At 33.3% G+C, this 16,861-nt stretch overlaps 2 protein-coding genes across 5 annotated transcripts; both read left to right on the plus strand.

The window, feature by feature from the left end:
• Positions 1-137: 137 nt before the first annotated feature.
• Positions 138-9,813, plus strand: LOC128192604 (vang-like protein 2). Its single transcript, XM_052865402.1, has 5 exons — positions 138-293; positions 2,975-3,286; positions 3,559-4,384; positions 4,639-4,748; positions 7,996-9,813. The coding sequence occupies exons 2-5, from the start codon at positions 2,995-2,997 to the stop codon at positions 8,424-8,426; spliced, it is 1,659 nt and encodes a 552-aa protein (XP_052721362.1). The 5' UTR covers positions 138-293; positions 2,975-2,994; the 3' UTR covers positions 8,427-9,813.
• Positions 9,814-11,182: 1,369 nt separating this feature from the next.
• Positions 11,183-15,636, plus strand: LOC128157291 (archaemetzincin-2-like). Of its 4 annotated transcripts, none has more exons than XM_052819768.1 (4): positions 11,183-11,340; positions 13,619-13,721; positions 14,018-14,531; positions 14,844-15,636. In XM_052819768.1, the coding sequence occupies exons 1-4, from the start codon at positions 11,272-11,274 to the stop codon at positions 15,151-15,153; spliced, it is 996 nt and encodes a 331-aa protein (XP_052675728.1). In that variant the 5' UTR covers positions 11,183-11,271; the 3' UTR covers positions 15,154-15,636. The 4 variants fall into 4 exon arrangements, with proteins under 4 accessions (XP_052675728.1, XP_052675730.1, XP_052675729.1 ...); XM_052819770.1 differs by having other exon boundaries at positions 11,322-11,340; positions 14,038-14,531; XM_052819769.1 differs by lacking the exon at positions 11,183-11,340 and adding an exon at positions 11,563-11,645 and having other exon boundaries at positions 14,038-14,531.
• Positions 15,637-16,861: the final 1,225 nt, after the last annotated feature.

Here is a 16,861-nt window from a genome sequence, read left to right on the forward strand (position 1 = left end):
AAATGCTTAACAAATAAGAGGAAATCTCAAAACTGTTCGACTTTATATCTCTATTTGAATTCAAAACATTCAAAATTATTCAGAGGGCGTAAAACATAACTACTCGGGATTCTTCTTCAAAGTGCCAATAAACGCGCCCGAAACTTACCGAAGACCAAGCTTGTCGGAGATTTCAATTAAAAATGGTGGTTGAGAGATAGGCAGACAATGATGGGATATTTTATCGTGTGTAAAACCGAAACATGAAGAATCTCCTTTGCAGATTTTGAAAATAAGGTGATCATAAACTTAAGGTAAGAAAAATACACGAGAGAGTGCGAACTGAGCGGGGATTTGACTAATGCTTTGTTGTGAGATTTGAATGTAACTTGAATATTGTGAATCACGTTAAGTTTCTCTATAGTATTGGATTCAGAATATATGTAGCAGTTCATTTGTAAGTTAACATCCGTGTCAGGCTAAGTACAGTATCAGTGCAGTTTTGTAACTCCATCTTTATGATTTTATATGTGTAAAATACTATGGTTGTTCGTTCGCATACCGGTAGTAATTGATTGTATCTGAATATTTTGTACGTACCTGTACATTCATTGTAAATGTAATTTCTTGAAAATTACGTCAATATTTGTAATCCCCGCGATGTACTGATGTAAAAGGAAAGAAAACATAATGTATTTTCTTATCTCAGTTAGGTAATTGGCCTAAATTAATGAAACATTTATTTTGTCCATATAAATTTAGATCAGTGATGTGCAAGATAAAGGGAGCAAAATAGGCATAAATGATCTATTTGCTCTTTTACACTTTTTAAAAACAAAATTTGTTATTTTTTATAATCATGTTCTTTTTTAATAAAATAAATTGTTGACTTTGTACATAACATGTACATAGCTATAGTTCTCAACTATGACAACAAGATTATTTTGCAGGATATCAGAAAATTAGAATAGTGTGTTTGGGATATTATACCCTCTTTAAGATACAAATTCAGAGTGCATCCACTTTAAGTCAAAACTACAATCACATCTCTATAATTGTGATCACTACATTTCTTTATTCTGTACCGTACGTTGTTTGATTATGATTAGGTTTGATTATGCCAAAAGATGAGAGAGGGTATGATTCTAAAAATAACAGACTTAATATTTTCTAACAAAGAACTTACTAGAATAAAAATGTATGAAGGTGAACACTTCTTCAAGTGACCAAGTATTTTTAATTTGTTATCATAGAAGCTTGTGTAGAAAGAACCATGGTAGACTCAGACTGACTGTTTTAATACTGTGGAATCATTAGATTTTGTGGTGGCTCAATTTTCATGGAATTCATGGGTACCTCTTATCCACAAATTAACATCTTTCCCAAATTAATAACTTATGGTTTTAAAGTCATATCTTCTTATATTGGTTAAGAGAATACTCGAAATTAAGTCCCCACAAACCTGTTAAATTTTAGGCTAGGAATCCACGATAATTGGCCCCCACAAATTCAAACGATTCCACAGTATATGAAGGATGTGAGGATATATACTGTAGAAGCACATATTTCTGTTGGGTCAAAATTTTGTTGTTTTTTAACCAAATAGAATTCCGTTGACATTTAATTTCGTCATATTGTAATATCTTTGTATTCATTTATTCTTTGGATAAAACTTCGTGACTTATACTGCCAACGAAAATAACGAAATTAAATCCTCAACGAATATTTCTGCTTCTACAGTATACAAGATAAATAAGTTTTCATTTTCCTGAGTTCAGCTCTCTATTACTTAGAATTCCAATCACACATTCTATGCATTGTAGCTCTATCTGCTACAAATGAAGCATGAGGAACATGCCCTTGTTTACATGAAATATTTTAAGGCACATTGAAGAACAGCTGACTTACTTGGAACACATCTTTTAAAAGTCCCTTGGGTTTTATTGATGTAAATGTACAATGGGTTAACTGCTTTGTTTTGTTCCAAATTGGAACAATTTATCATGTGAGATTTCTATTAAATGGATTTATGCATATTAAATTTCATCTCATTAATTATACAATTTTAATACAGCATAAGATAAATTCTGAAGCACCTGCTTGAATTCACACATCAAAAAGCCATTAGAATCCCCTTACAAGGGCCTTATATAAAACAAAGATTCTTAAGTTTATATATTTTTTTCATGTTCTAAGTAGTGGAGAAGTTGATTAGAATTTGTCAAGACTGAAGAGCTTGCCAAATTTTGAAAGATTGTAATGGTTTTGACTGTTTTGATTCCACATTCCTGTAAAGTTCAGATTTTGATTTTCTGTGTCAAGATTTGTCAAGATCCCATTAATCCCCTTCACACCTGTAAAATCATTGCATTATATACAGGTAACATAATCTAACAATGAGGTTTAAGCTTAATCTTGTGATTTTTAATAAGATTACTGACTTTCAGTTATAGAATGAATGTCTCCCATATACTTCAAACGACTGTGTTGATAAGATTACTGGCATTCTGATGTTTGTAGTTAGTCATTTCACACCCTCAGTCAAATGTGTTTAAGTTTAGGGAAGTACAAGAAGTCGGTATGCTCTTTAGATGTTGTAAAAGCTATTAAGGTATCATGCATGCTGGGATGTAACAACAGTTAATACGGTTATGTTGTATAGTCGGTGCATATTCACCGAGGGAAATAAAAAAATCTGCAAGCTTTTTGTGCAGACAAAGAGAGTTTGGAAAAAGAAAAATATTCCGAGGGGAAAAATGTTATTATGCATTATACCCCATGTGTAAATCATTTACCCAAATATTTATTTTCAATGTTGATTATATTTCATGAACCTGTTGAAAAGTGTGTGATGAATGGTATACTGTATTCTCATCATCCCTAGAAAAAAATTTCAACAGTGCAGCTACAGGCTTGACACACTTCATTGTTTAAATTTACTTTATTGACTTTGGCAAGGAGGTGTATGCTAGTATATTTGTATGAAATCTTTCAGGAACTAAAATTTCAATCAAAATGGATGGAGCAGAATCAGTTCGTTCAGGGAGGAGTGACAGGTCAGAAAGGTCGCGCCGTAGTCATGGTAGCCACCATCATCACCGACATCACGGAAGTCGCCATCGTGGCACCAGCTCTGACCATGGAGGTCACCGCCCTGTGGAACGGAGCATGGATGAGCGTTCCGTGACCATCAAAACTCCAGGCAACATGTCGGATGCTGAGGACAGGATGATGGGAGAGGAGAGAATAGAGGTACAGGTCATCCCTCAGGACGACAACTGGGGAGACAATACCACAGCTATTACAGGTAGGATTTATTCCATTGGAAATTTACTTTATCAAATTTAAGAGTTTTTCTTGTTAAAAAGGACCTTCCTGAAATGACATAATGTAATAATGCATAAAAATTTTTACAAATGCATTTAACCATAAATCACTGAGTTGAAACTGTACAGGTTTAGTAAATATTTGAAGATGTTTTATGAGAAAACAACAGCAACCCAAAATTTCTTCTATTATAAATGAACTAATTAAACAAAAAACATACAAAGAATTAATGACATGATTTGTTTTCTCTAGGTAATACAAGTGAAACAGGATTTTCCATGGAGGACATGAGGGGAAAGTTTGGCAAGGAAAGCTTTGAAGAAACGATTGGAATTGGATGTGCACGATATGTTGGCACCACACTAGCCAGTATCTTGTCTGTGATAGCTTTCCTTTCACCAATAGCTATGGTGATTTTACCAAAACTTGGTATCAATGACTGGGATTCTGGTCCCTGTAAACCAGACTGTGAAGGACTTCTCATTAGCTTTGCCTTCAAACTTTTAATTTTGGCAATGGGAACATTTGCCTTGTTTTTCAGGCAACCCAAAGCCACCATGCCTCGTGTGTTTCTTTTCCGAGCAGTAGTTTTATTTCTCGTGTTTGTCCTGACTTTTGCCTTTTGGCTTTTCTATGGTGTCAGAATCATCAAGGAACAAACCTCTGCCAGGACTCCAACATCTCAGTCCATGACAGAGTATAAAGAGATTGTTCAGTTCGCTGTGTCGTTTGTCGATGCACTTTTATTCATCCATTACATTGCAGTCATTCTGCTAGAAATTCGTCAGTTGCAGCCTATGTTTGTTGTCAAAGTTGTCCGCTCTCCTGACGGAGAGTCCAAGTGTTACAGCATCGGTGCTCTTAGTATTCAGAGGGCAGCTGCTTGGATTCTGGAGCAATACTACAGGGACTTCATTGTCTACAATCCATACTTAGAAAACGCCTACAAAAAGCCGATCAAAATGTCAGGAATCAAGTTCTATGATATAGATGGAAATAACTCACAGAATGTACAGAGTCGATCCAGGGCAATATTTGCTGCAGCAGCTCGAAGGAGGGACGCAAGTCATAATGACAGGTGGGATTTGTTAATTTTGTTCTTACATGTACATAGTCATGTACTGAAAAAATAAGTAAAAAAACCCGGCATTTATTGCTGAAATGAATTGACAGAGGTACCTGTAAAATCATAGTGCACTTTTATAGCAGAACTATTTTGTTATGTCAGTACCGGTAATTGAATGTTATGGCTAAGTATCTTTGAAAAAATCATGAAATTTCAGTAAAATTCTAAACACAGATTAATGGGATTGAATTCTCTGGTATTTGCAGATTTCATGAAGAAGAGGAGTATAGCAGACGAGTACGAAAGCGAAGGGCTCGTCTGATAGTGGCAGCAGAGGAGGCGTTTACCCACATCAAGCGTATGCAGGAGGAAGCAGGTATTTACAATAAGCCTGTTGTTAAGTACTTGTAATATTTTGAAACTCAAGCCAATCGGAAACAGATTTGTTTGGACTGTAAAGTAGGTAATGGGTAGTACTAAATTGCCCTCTGCTCTAACCTCTGCTGATGCTAAATGGGGTAAAAGCACTCTAGGAAAGTAATTGCTATTCATAATAATAAGATTGATATATATGTTAGTTTATCAAAATATGACTTGAAGGGAAGTTAATGTACTTTTTGGCTCTGGTGGTGTCCTAAATCTGTTATCTTTTATCATGTTTATATGGACTAAGACTTAATATATAATCATGAACAATGTCTACAGAATATGCAAACAGAAGGATACAAAAATTGCTTCATTAATTCATTGCAAATAAATACGTCTATGTACAGATACTCTTAATTTTGCTAACTGAACACATTGATTTAAATGCTGGCATTGGGGCAAAAAGATGATAAAAACTTTTAAATCTCACACACTTGCAAGTGTGAATTGTTCGATAAAATAAATTGAAGATTGCTAAATCGTGTCAATACAGGTATTGAATGAATGCTTGTACACACCAGCTTCTGTATAGAATATCAACAGCACAGTCTTATTTCTTTAACTTACTAAAGATATGCTCAACACTGTGCTGAGGGGATTCAACACAATCATGGTAAACATTTGTGTTACTGTGGTCAGTGTTTTGGGTTGAAGGACAGGAAGGTTTATGGTCAGATAAGTAAGATTTACAAGGAGAAACCTGATGATGTGCTGATTCACAGGAAGTGACATCTAAATCTCTCTGTATTTCTTTTGATGGAGGGGTAGAACTTGCACAAGTGGTGTGTCCAGTCAAGTGGTAATTAGGGTCAAACAGGAAAGGCAGTCCTTGATAAAGAAAGGAATCCCTTGTACTGGTCACAGCCAGATTGAAAATGACACTTAAAATAAGAATAGAGTTAACTTAACAGTGTACATTCTTTAAATTATTGCAATAGAACGTTAAATTAGGGGCAGTATTGTTATGTGGTTTAGAGTAATAAAAACAAAACACATATAAAGCATCACCATATTGCCATCAATAATGAAAGCTAAATGCAGACCCTGCCTGTTCTGACAGCATGGATTGATATTTGCTGCTCTGTGCATTAGCATCTTTGCGGTAGACCTGATATTGCCATAGAATAAAAAAGAGACACAAAAAAACATAAGACTCATTAGCATCCTGGGATTTTGTTTCCTTCGTGCCTTGGTGTTTTAGAAGATTAAAAATAAAAGGTCGTGTACAGGCATCACAAGGGCCCAACTGTTGTCTATGACAACAAGATTCAGTGATAGAGCAAATAGGAGTCAGGAGGAGAACAGAGTGGCTTAGCTGGGCTCCAAGAAAACAGCCTATGACTCATTGTTATCGATAGGCTGGTCATGCAAATGTTGGCCTGTTAGCTTGACAAGGTTTATGCACCTTTATGCTCAGAATATGCAGATGGTTTATATGATTTGATTTTGGTTGTTTTCATTTTAATTGAAGACAATTCCACTTCCTTTAGAAGTGTTTATGATCTGATTAAGACACTTTATCTCTCTGAGGAATTCTATCAAGGAAATACAAGTGTCTAATTCTATACATTTTATTCAATAGCCCCTAAACCAGTACATTGTATTAACAGATAAATTAACATATATAACATGGTTTATCTAAAATTTTCCATGTTTTTTTGTTTATTATTTCTATACTTTAATTGATAGTTTAAAAGAAGTAAAACTATGACCAAAACAAAGCCCCACATGCACATTTTCATGGTGGATCATCATATTTACTTTATATTAAATTACTTGGTTATAAAAAAAATCTTGCAATTGATGGACTAGTTGATAAAAAAAAATCAGCTTTATTAAGTTAAGTACGTTACATCTTCAAGATAGCTCCTATAACTATAAGCTATGCTATGAGTGTGAGACATGTTTACCTAACATTATTAAAATGAATCATGAGAAGATGGCCAAAAATATTGCATGAAAAGTCAAAGACCTTTTGTTGAAGGGCAGGCTTGTGAAAATTCATCATACCCTGTTTTGATGAAAATGAAGCCCAATGTAGGATCCACATAAAGCTGGAGAAATGTTTGATATGGTTAGATATAATTAGTTCCCCCTCCTTTCTGTTTGATTCTGGCCTTGGAGTCTGACAGTGTGCTGTCTCCCACAAAGGTTCAACTTCATTATATACTACGTCTTTACTCTAGAAAGCAATGGAGCTTTATGAAGTTGGATGTAAAACACAAGACATAAAGGGATGGGGTTTTAATTAGATACGTCTGACATTCAAAGAAGCCCCAGCACAGGTAGAATGCGAGTGTTGTAGAAGTGCCGCATGGTTTTGGGGGAATACCAGGGGCTAGGCAATGCTGCTCTCTGCATGTACTCACTTTGTGTGCTGAATTAACATACAAATAGGAAGAATATCAGGGTAATTCATAGTGATAACACTCCCGCTTATAAGTAAGTGGAAGAAGGATCCCGAAGGGTTGTATTGAAGCAGTGTGGAGGAATTGTAGGGAAATTTAGAAGTCGGATCAACAAATATAAGGGGCTTTTTTCTTTGTATAATTTTACAGTCAATTTTTTTTTGATAAATTCCAAAGAAGTTTTATGCTTGAAATAAAGGCACCCAGTCCTAGCAAAAATTTTCTAATAACCCTGAAGTTAAATGCTAGGATCGCTTAATGGGCACTTAACAGTTTTATATTCTCTTTCTATGCTAAATATTGATCGGGTTGATATAAAGAAATTCCATCCAGCACTTGCTTTTATTTAGACAGACTTTTAAACTACAAATAGAAAGGAATTAAATTTCAGCCCTAATGCAATACAATACACGTTAAGTGAAAGGTCAGAAATCAGAAGTGTGCAAGACATAAAAATTATCTGACTTCCTATCTTCATTTTAAGTGATATTGATAAATGTGGTTAGCTCAGTGTCTGACTTCATCAGATGTTATTTTTCTGAACATACTTTTACCGTCATAACATTATTGTGACCCAGACAGGAATATTTGCATCTCCTCTAACATGCAAAGTCATACCTATTGAAAGATTTGTTCATCCATGCATTTATATATGGAAATAATTATTGTTGTATGGTATACGTAACCAGTAATCGCTGTCAGTGAGAAAATGAAATATCACAGTCAAAGGGGTGTGTTATTAATATAGATTCAGATGATTGCATTAACAGTATGTATGTTTATTTTCAGGTGGAGCAGCCATTCCTATGGACCCCAATGAGGCCGCTCAAGCTGTGTTTCCATCGATGGCACGTGCTCTACAGAAATATCTTCGCATAACCCGCCAACAACCCAGGTACACCATGGATTCCGTGCTCAACCACTTGGCCAGTTGTATAAGCCATGACATGACGCCAAAAGCCTTCGTAGAGCGGTATTTGGCACAAGGTGTTGTGATCATGAACGACAAAGAATACAAAGAGGTGGAGAAGTGGATTCTCGTCTCAGATCAGCTACTTACGCGGGAACTGGAGCACAATTCCATGTTTCAGTTGCGCCAAAATGACATTTCATTGTTATGCACCGTAAAGAGACTGCCTCATTTCAACCTCACAGAGGAAGTCATCAATCCAAAGACCAACAAGTTTGTGTTGCGCCTGAATTCAGAAACCTCTGTTTAATCAACATTAATGTGGCATCTGGTTGTTTTGTCCCTGTGTCATTGTATAATAGTGTTAAAACATGTATTTGTTCCAAGCTAATATCCTGTGTCCCTGAAAAAATGTGTGTTAATTTTGCCTTGTACATTGTACTCATCATTATTCTGTAGAGTTAGAGATGTGTTTGAAAGAGAAGTGGGGCCAAATGAATATGCAGTAAATGTCTATGTACTTGGCATTGTGAACAAATATTCATTATCAGTAGTTTAATTTTTGCTTTAAAAGTTCATTTTATTTTTTCTGTTTTTGTGATAATTTCATTGAAGTCCTTTGAACAAGTCCATTTGATGATGAATGTTGTGGTTCTGAGAAAAGGTGAAAAGAGTGTGGATGCAGTGGTTTGGAACACACAGTGTTCATCAATGCCCAATTGACCACCAATATGTTTTGTAAAAGTATTTGATTGCAGTATTTCATTTTCATACTCCAAACTTTGGGTGAATGTTTCATTTTGTAATCTCAAAGAAGCATGCATCACCAGTTATTAAAGGTGCCATATCATCATTTAATAACTTGTTCCTTTATATTTTTTTTCTACAAATAATAAGCAAGATAGTCTGCTGTTAAGTGTTTTGTATGGATTTTTTTTTATCAGTTATGGCCCTTCCAGAATTATACTCAAAATGTTGTGTGAAAATGTACTTTAATCAGACTCCCCAAAAATACGATTTGATTTTGTTACATTCCAACTAGTGCTATACCTGTTGCTAGTATTGGTTATTTTTTGTAACCCTAAAGAAGTAAACTGTTATCAGGCTTGTATTAGATTTCAGTATCAAAAGGCTTTAATGAATTAAACAATCTATTTTGGAGTTGATTTATGTATAATCAATGATGGCTAAAGTACATATGCGAGTGCAATAGGATATTCTTCCATGCCCACTGTTGAAGGAAAGTACTTTTTTAATTTATATATGAGGAGTCTTTTTCAGTTTATTTACCAGTAGTTAGTTTTGTAAAAAATGTACATCAATTTTTTGACTGCATGTGTGTGTAAATAATATTTTTTCACGATGGTGCATCATTTTAATAAATTTGTTCATTAAATTTTCTTTTCTTCCAGATCTGAAAATCTGTTTGAAATTATGTACTTGTACAATTTTTGTATTATTTATTTTTCAAGAGGAGAAAAAGTAATTTACCCGGTATTAGACTTTTTGATTCTAGCAGCATTTAAATAAAAACTTGTTATTTAACGGCAAATATTAAAAATACACATGATGCTGATTTTTTATTCTACATTTTGTAAACATTTTTATTGTTTTATCTTTATTTTTATCCCTGTTCAAGCATGCTCTTCCGGTATTATTTTCAAACAAAAAGATATTCATTAAATTTTCTGATTTTATTTCTCAGGTTTGATGTTTTCTTTAAATGAAAACAAGGAAAGACAAATCTTTATATGTGAAAAAAGGAAACAAATTTATTACTTTTGTAAATGTTTTCCCACATGTCTTTGTGATGTGTAATTTCTCATCAACTTTCTGTATGTTGTGACATTAGTTAGTGCAAATCAAAGTGTACAAAAACAATAGTTTGTAATAAAACCTTAAGTTCAAAAAATTCTTTGGGTTATTCTCGATTAGTCTACTTGTATGTCAACTTTATATTAAAACTACTCTCAGTTTGTCACAAAGAAATTAAATCATGATTAACATCAATCTTATTAAAATTAGATGATCCAAATTTTCTATCTCTTCTTAATTTGAGATGTGGTAGCAGATTCAGAACATCTAATTGTAATTAAATTGAATTAAACAATCATAATTATTAGCATGTAATTCTAACATGGTTTCATTTCATGTCTCCAAAACCTTTAACATTTAGCTACCACAAGCCATTTCATTTGAAGAATAAAAAGAAAAGACCTTTGGTCGGAAAGAAAATGAGAAATTTCATGTTGATTTCGCAGCTTATTTAGCTGATCTACTGCAATCTGCTGTAGTTGGTTTATGTTGCCATGTCTAGCATTAGGAAAGGGCAGGACACGGCAAATTGAGAATCTATGGCATCAGGCCTTTATTCTTAATCACAACTTTATTCCTGCTTGTAAAATTCTCCAATTTTTAGCCTGCTAAATTTCATGTATTATAAGTATAATGACTCTAATGATTACATACCATTCAATAAAGTAAAGAATTATTTTTCATCGTAATAAGGTATTGCAACCTTCTACAAAATATAATATATTTACATGTACTTATATAAAAAAATCTTAGATAGCTAAAAGTTATCAAAAATTCTCAGATAATTGAGAGATATCAAACATTGCTGAGAATCAAGCATTTTGATTTTTTTTTCTGTACATGGCAATCTAACGTGCTATTGTTATGATAGCAAGATGGCCTCCACTAAAATTCATGATCCAAGGGTCAGGAGTTCTTGTGCCTAGGCAGTCGCTTGACAAATAAGCAAAAAAGTTTCATTTAAGCATTTTTATATTTTGTTGAATGAAATTTGAATTTTGTATACTTTGTCTTATTTTACATCATATAAATCCCATGGAATGTTGAATGATACTGCCATTCTCAATGATATATTATTTCATAATTGTTTGTCAATATATTATATAAAAATTGTATTTACCAAAAGCTGAATTTTTCTATCTCTACTCATTTTATTTTACACAGAACTGTACTACATAAACTACGGTTACCATTTATGCCCATGGGTCTCTAATAACGTCGGGATCGAAGTTACAGAGACAAAATAAAAGTAAAGGAAAAAAACCAAGGTGTTCCGCACGACGTTACCCCGGGTTTGGATTATGATTGAATGAACAGAATATTATATTGAATAAACAAAAATGGCACAGTCGTCGACCGCCAGTGTTGATGCTAAATTACTGCAAATAATAGGAATTGAAGTTTTGTCCGTAAGAAATCATACACATTTATCAGTAAACTTATTGTCTTCTTACTTTTTGACCATCATATGTTTTGTTTATATTCCTCCCATTTGTATCTAACACTGTTTCAGGTTTTAAACTGTTTAGTATAGGTATGGTAAAAAGTGAAAAGACAAATAGGACGCAACGAGCCCATATGATATAGGCCCCAATTAAAACGTTATAATTTTAATTGGTTACTTTTTATTGTAAAATTGAAGCATTTCTTTGGATGTATAAAAAACAGTCATACTTGATTAGTTGTGGTGGAATATTATTGCCAGATAATTACGGTAAATTGACTTCTCAGATTTTATTTGATCAGTCAGCTATAAATTAATGAAATGGGGTGGGAGAAATCGGTCCTGCTAAACAGAGAACTCTAAAGAACTCTAGAGAACTCTGGGATTTTTTCATTTAAAAGGGCTAATAAATGCTTTATTATGCATGTATCTGTTCAGTAACATGTTATTCTACATACATTATCTCATTAAAGTTGATTTTAAACTAATTAAAGACAAATTCCCGAAGGAAATCTATTCGGCGTGATCGTCAAACTCCGATCCCGATCTAATGTCATTTAGACATTGTTTCTATATACAGGTTACCTCAAGCCATTGGTATAATAATGCACGTAAAAACACAACATAATATATATTAAGCTATCACATTTCAATGATCATATTCTGTTGTTATAAATATAACAACTTACGTACGTTATTATCATTGTAAAGAAAAAATGTATCTTGCTTTTTACCGTTAACGAATGACTCTTAAATTTCATTTGATCATTAAAAATGTATTCCTAAAGCATATTGTAAATAATTAAAACAGAAATATAGAATTTGACCACAATCGTGAACATGCCCCTTTAATTTCTTCTGTAAGGAAAAGGCAATCTATGCACTATTTTTAAAGCCTTTATATCTTAATTAATATTTACAATTTCTAGTGTCATAGTGGATCTTGGATATTCTTTCGATTGTCCATTTGTAAAGGCATATTCATGGAGAAGAGTTGTTTTATTACACTCAGCCGTAAAAGTATCAAGATTTGAAGTTGACGACAAGCAAAAAGTCAGTATCTTTATTAAAATCATAACAAATCACAAACGGAGAATAAAGACACTAACGCTACAAATTATAAAATATAATTAACCTTAAATAAAATCCATAATAAGAATTATATTAAATGTTGAAAGAATTTTAAAAAGAGTAATTTTAATGGACTTGTAAACTGCTCGGGATCGAGTTCCTTTGAATAATTTACCGGTAGTCTCCCCCAACTTGATGTTTTGCATGAAATAATTAATATTTACTTAAATCCAAATATTTTTAATATATATTTCGACTAAAATACAACTTTTTTATCATATAAAATGCAAAAATAGGTTCTAAATACTTTAAATATGAAAAAATCCCCAGAGTTCTCTAGAGTTCTCTAAAGTTCTCTAGAGTTCTCTGTTTAGTAGTACCCGGGAGAAATACTGCCCAAACCTGCAGTCACAGTTTCCTTGTCTGAAAGTTAATATCTTCTAAGTCGACTTAAAAATCTCGCATATTATCAGAAACACATTGGTCATTGAGACTGATAAATAAATATTACAGAAATATTTCTTAACCAATCAGTTGACTAGATTCAACTATGGTAATTTTTATATCAATAAAAAATGGGATATTATAAACATAATATTTTGTGATATTCAATTTATTGGCTTATTGAAAGGAAAAATAGAGTTTAAGTTGGGACAGATATCACCATAATGGTGATAATAGGCAGTTTTGGTAAAGAATAACTGCAAATGGAATATGAATTTACAGTGCGAACATTTGAAGAAAAAACCATCATATGGTATTTTTAAAGTTTATCATAGATGTACATTAAATGCAGCTTTTTTATCCTTCTCTATTGTAAACACACATTGTGCAAGACTGATCCTCAAGAGGTTTTAGATTTACTGAGGGACCTCATTTTCTCTTAGGTTGATACACTCTTCAGTAAAGTCTATATCTCGTAAACAAAGTGCTTGTAACAAGCCCATCTAAGGAACTTCATGTTTCAATCAGTATTTCATATATATGTATACACTGTAATAACAAAACATCAGGTCCCCAACACAGTTATACATGTAATTAAGATACAGGTATATGAAATAACTGAACAAATTAGATATTTATACATGTACTATTATACTGATTTAGAAGAGATTAGTGCTACACAAAATGGGTACATTGAGATCCTTGATTTTTTTCCTTGCAAATTTTAGGAAAAAAAGAAAGATATTAGTACTGCATGCAATGGTACCATTAAATGCAAAACTGCACATGAAAAAATTCCAAATGAGAAAAATGCCAGATTCATGTATCCTGGTAAGTTTGAGAGAGAGAGAGAGAGAGAGAGAGAGAGAGAGCACATTAACAAGTATAGCCTTTTTAGGTACATGTATCATTGAATATTTATATTTTTTTTTATTACTAAAATTACTAAAAGGTGTATTGATAGTTAGAACACATATATATGTTTATGTTAGTGTAACTGCATTTGCATTCTAGGTGTATGAATATGGTTAATTTGCAAATAAAAAGTAAAGTTTTCTTGAAATTAATCATTGTTGACTTTGCCAATTCCCTTTTCAAAATTCTTTTTATAATTTATTTTATTTAAGATCCAGTTTCATTCACACAGAAAAAGAAATCCAAATCAGGAGAATGGCTTGCAGAGCACAAAGAAAGAGGTCAAAATTTCAAACGATATTCCACTGGCATGACTATAAACAGACCAACCTATAGCAAGAAGTTCATTTACCTTACCCCCTTGATATTTGATGAGGAACCGGTGCCAAAGAGCATCCTTGAATCACTGTCAATATATGCTGCCATCTTTTTTGATGTGCCAATCAAAATTGGCAAGAAAAAGAATATGCTTAAAGTTGTACCTAACAGAATTAATGAAGATTCAAAGACTTTCCAAGTTGATGCCTCTGCAGTGTTAGATAAAATGGAGGTTCCATCAGATGCATTTTGTGTGGCAGGAATAACAATGTGTGATTTGTACCCAAAACCTTCGTGGAACTTTGTCTTTGGTCATGCACAATTGGCCAATAGCTGCGGAGTGTACTCATTAGCTAGATATCTATCCAATTTTGGGTCCTCACAAAACACTGTATATAAGCCAGAAGAGTAAGTTAACATCTAATAATATACTGAGTATTATGTAATGATTATATATGTAATACAAAAGGAAAGTTTTTTTCCATGAACATATGTGTCTACATTTTATACAGGTGCACTCAGCATGTTATCCTTAAATGATGATAATGATTTAATTTAATTAATCTTATGTCACCAAAACTCATTAAATGTCTAACTTCTCCATAGAAAATGATGTGTAGCAATTTCAAAAGTAGATTTCATCCTTTAGAATTGAACATTTTCCATTAGACGTGCTTTTGAAAACAAAAAATAATAGTTTTGATTTTTACACACTAACAGAGAAAAGGACGGAGAGCCAACCATTATAAGGAGGGCCTGTAAAGTCATGTGTCATGAAATCGGCCACATGTATGGACTGAGCCACTGTATCTACTTTGAATGCCTGATGAATGGTTCCAACCATTTACAAGAAGCTGACAAAAGACCATCATTTCTGTGTCCACTTTGTTTGAACAAGCTGTACTTTATCATGAGATTTGACATTGAGAAGAGATACAGGAAAATGATGGATTTCTGGAGCTCCCATGGTCTTCAAGCAGAGGTGGAATGGCTCCAGACACGTTTAGATATTGTGTTAGGATCTGAATGATTAAATTTTTTTTTATAAAAACATTAGCAACAGAGACTTATTTTAGGTCATCTGAGTCACTCATGTGACCTATTGCAATTGGTCTTCGTCAGTCTTCATCCATGGTGTGTCATTCGTTAACAATTTTACTTTTTTAACTTTTTCTTGAAAACTACAAGGACAATTGTTACCATTTTTGGTGTGAAGCATTGCGATTTTTACAAGTAAACAAACTGCACCATTAATTGCAGTTTTTTTTACTGTTGGAGGCACTGTAGCTCCCAAGTCGTCCACCCGATTTTTTTCAGACCTGCAGTTAGGTTGAGACTTCAAAATGAAGCTTAAAATGAAAACATGAGACTCAGACCAGCTTTGGTACTCAGGTGACCGTCAAGGCCTGTGAGCCTCTTGTTACCTATTGCACTGTATGTTAGTGAGGAAATGTATGTTCTTTTAAGAATGTAGAATAATTGTTAATCTTATTTAATACTAGTACAAGTAATAGTGAATTTTTTCAGTTATCTCTCTTGGCTTAATGTGAATCTGTATTACCAATATGGGTTGTAATCTTTAAGAAGATGTCGTTCAGCACAATTTAATTATCACCAGAAACGAATTTACAAATCAAATTGCAAGAGTGTTGTTATGAATTAAACACCCACCCCATCCCTCGAACCCCATCCTACCCTTACCCACCCACCTCATGGTAAAAAAAAATCCGGATCCTTCCATAATTTTATTTTTTGGTAATACATACGAAATATATATCTAAAAATAAAAATAAAAAAAGATGTTCAATTACGCTCAAAGAACAGGGGCGTACAAGGCGTTGTATATTCCCCACTCGGAGCAATGGAGACGAAAGAATTTCAATTCAAGTTAGAATTTTAATTTTTGACTTGTACAATCTAATTAAAATTAGATCCTTCACGCTCTCGTATTTGATATGTCGCTGTGAGGATCTACCAACTTCCCATACGGGGTCACCTCACAGCGACATATCAAATACGAGAGCGTGAAGGATCTAATTTTAATTAGATTGTGACTTGTATGGATTGTTTTCATTATAAATTTTACGATGGAAGTCAATATTGTGCTTTCATTCTATAAACACGACAGGCATTGGTTTCCAAATTAAGATGCACATCGTTTTTTGCCTAAATCTTGGGTCATTCGCAGTTCTTAATTGCAAAATTAGGTATGACTGGGTCCTGACTCCATCTTAAAAGTACTTTTATATAAAGAATAAGTTTATTTTGATTTTTATTATTGATTTATTAAAATGGAGTCTAGACCCATAAAGGGTCAAATTTGTGATTTTCACCAAAAACGTTTTAATTAATTATTGTCAAAAAAGTTAATTTTTTTCACCCGTACTCCAATGTGTCAACGTAGCTCACTGTGATAGGCGGAGGCTCATAGTCCATCCTTCTCCATGGAGAGGGTGTTCGAATCGTATAGACGGAGTTTTATTTTTAATTCATTTGCCCTTAAGTAAAACGTGTTTTGCTTTTTTATTGATTATGAGAAAAATATCTAATACCATTTATATAATGACAACAATTACGTAATGTTCATGTTCTGTACATACAATGTCGGATAAAAATAGCGCTAAAACAGATCTGAAATCATGCTGTAATGCTTAGAAAGCATCAGATAAAACAAAGGAGATAAGTACCAAGTGTATGTATTATTCTATATCATTTATTTGTCAGAGAATGCAGTTCTA

This window comes from Crassostrea angulata, chromosome 7 (assembly GCF_025612915.1).
Source record: "Crassostrea angulata isolate pt1a10 chromosome 7, ASM2561291v2, whole genome shotgun sequence".
NCBI classification, from domain to species: Eukaryota; Metazoa; Mollusca; class Bivalvia; order Ostreida; family Ostreidae; genus Magallana; species Magallana angulata.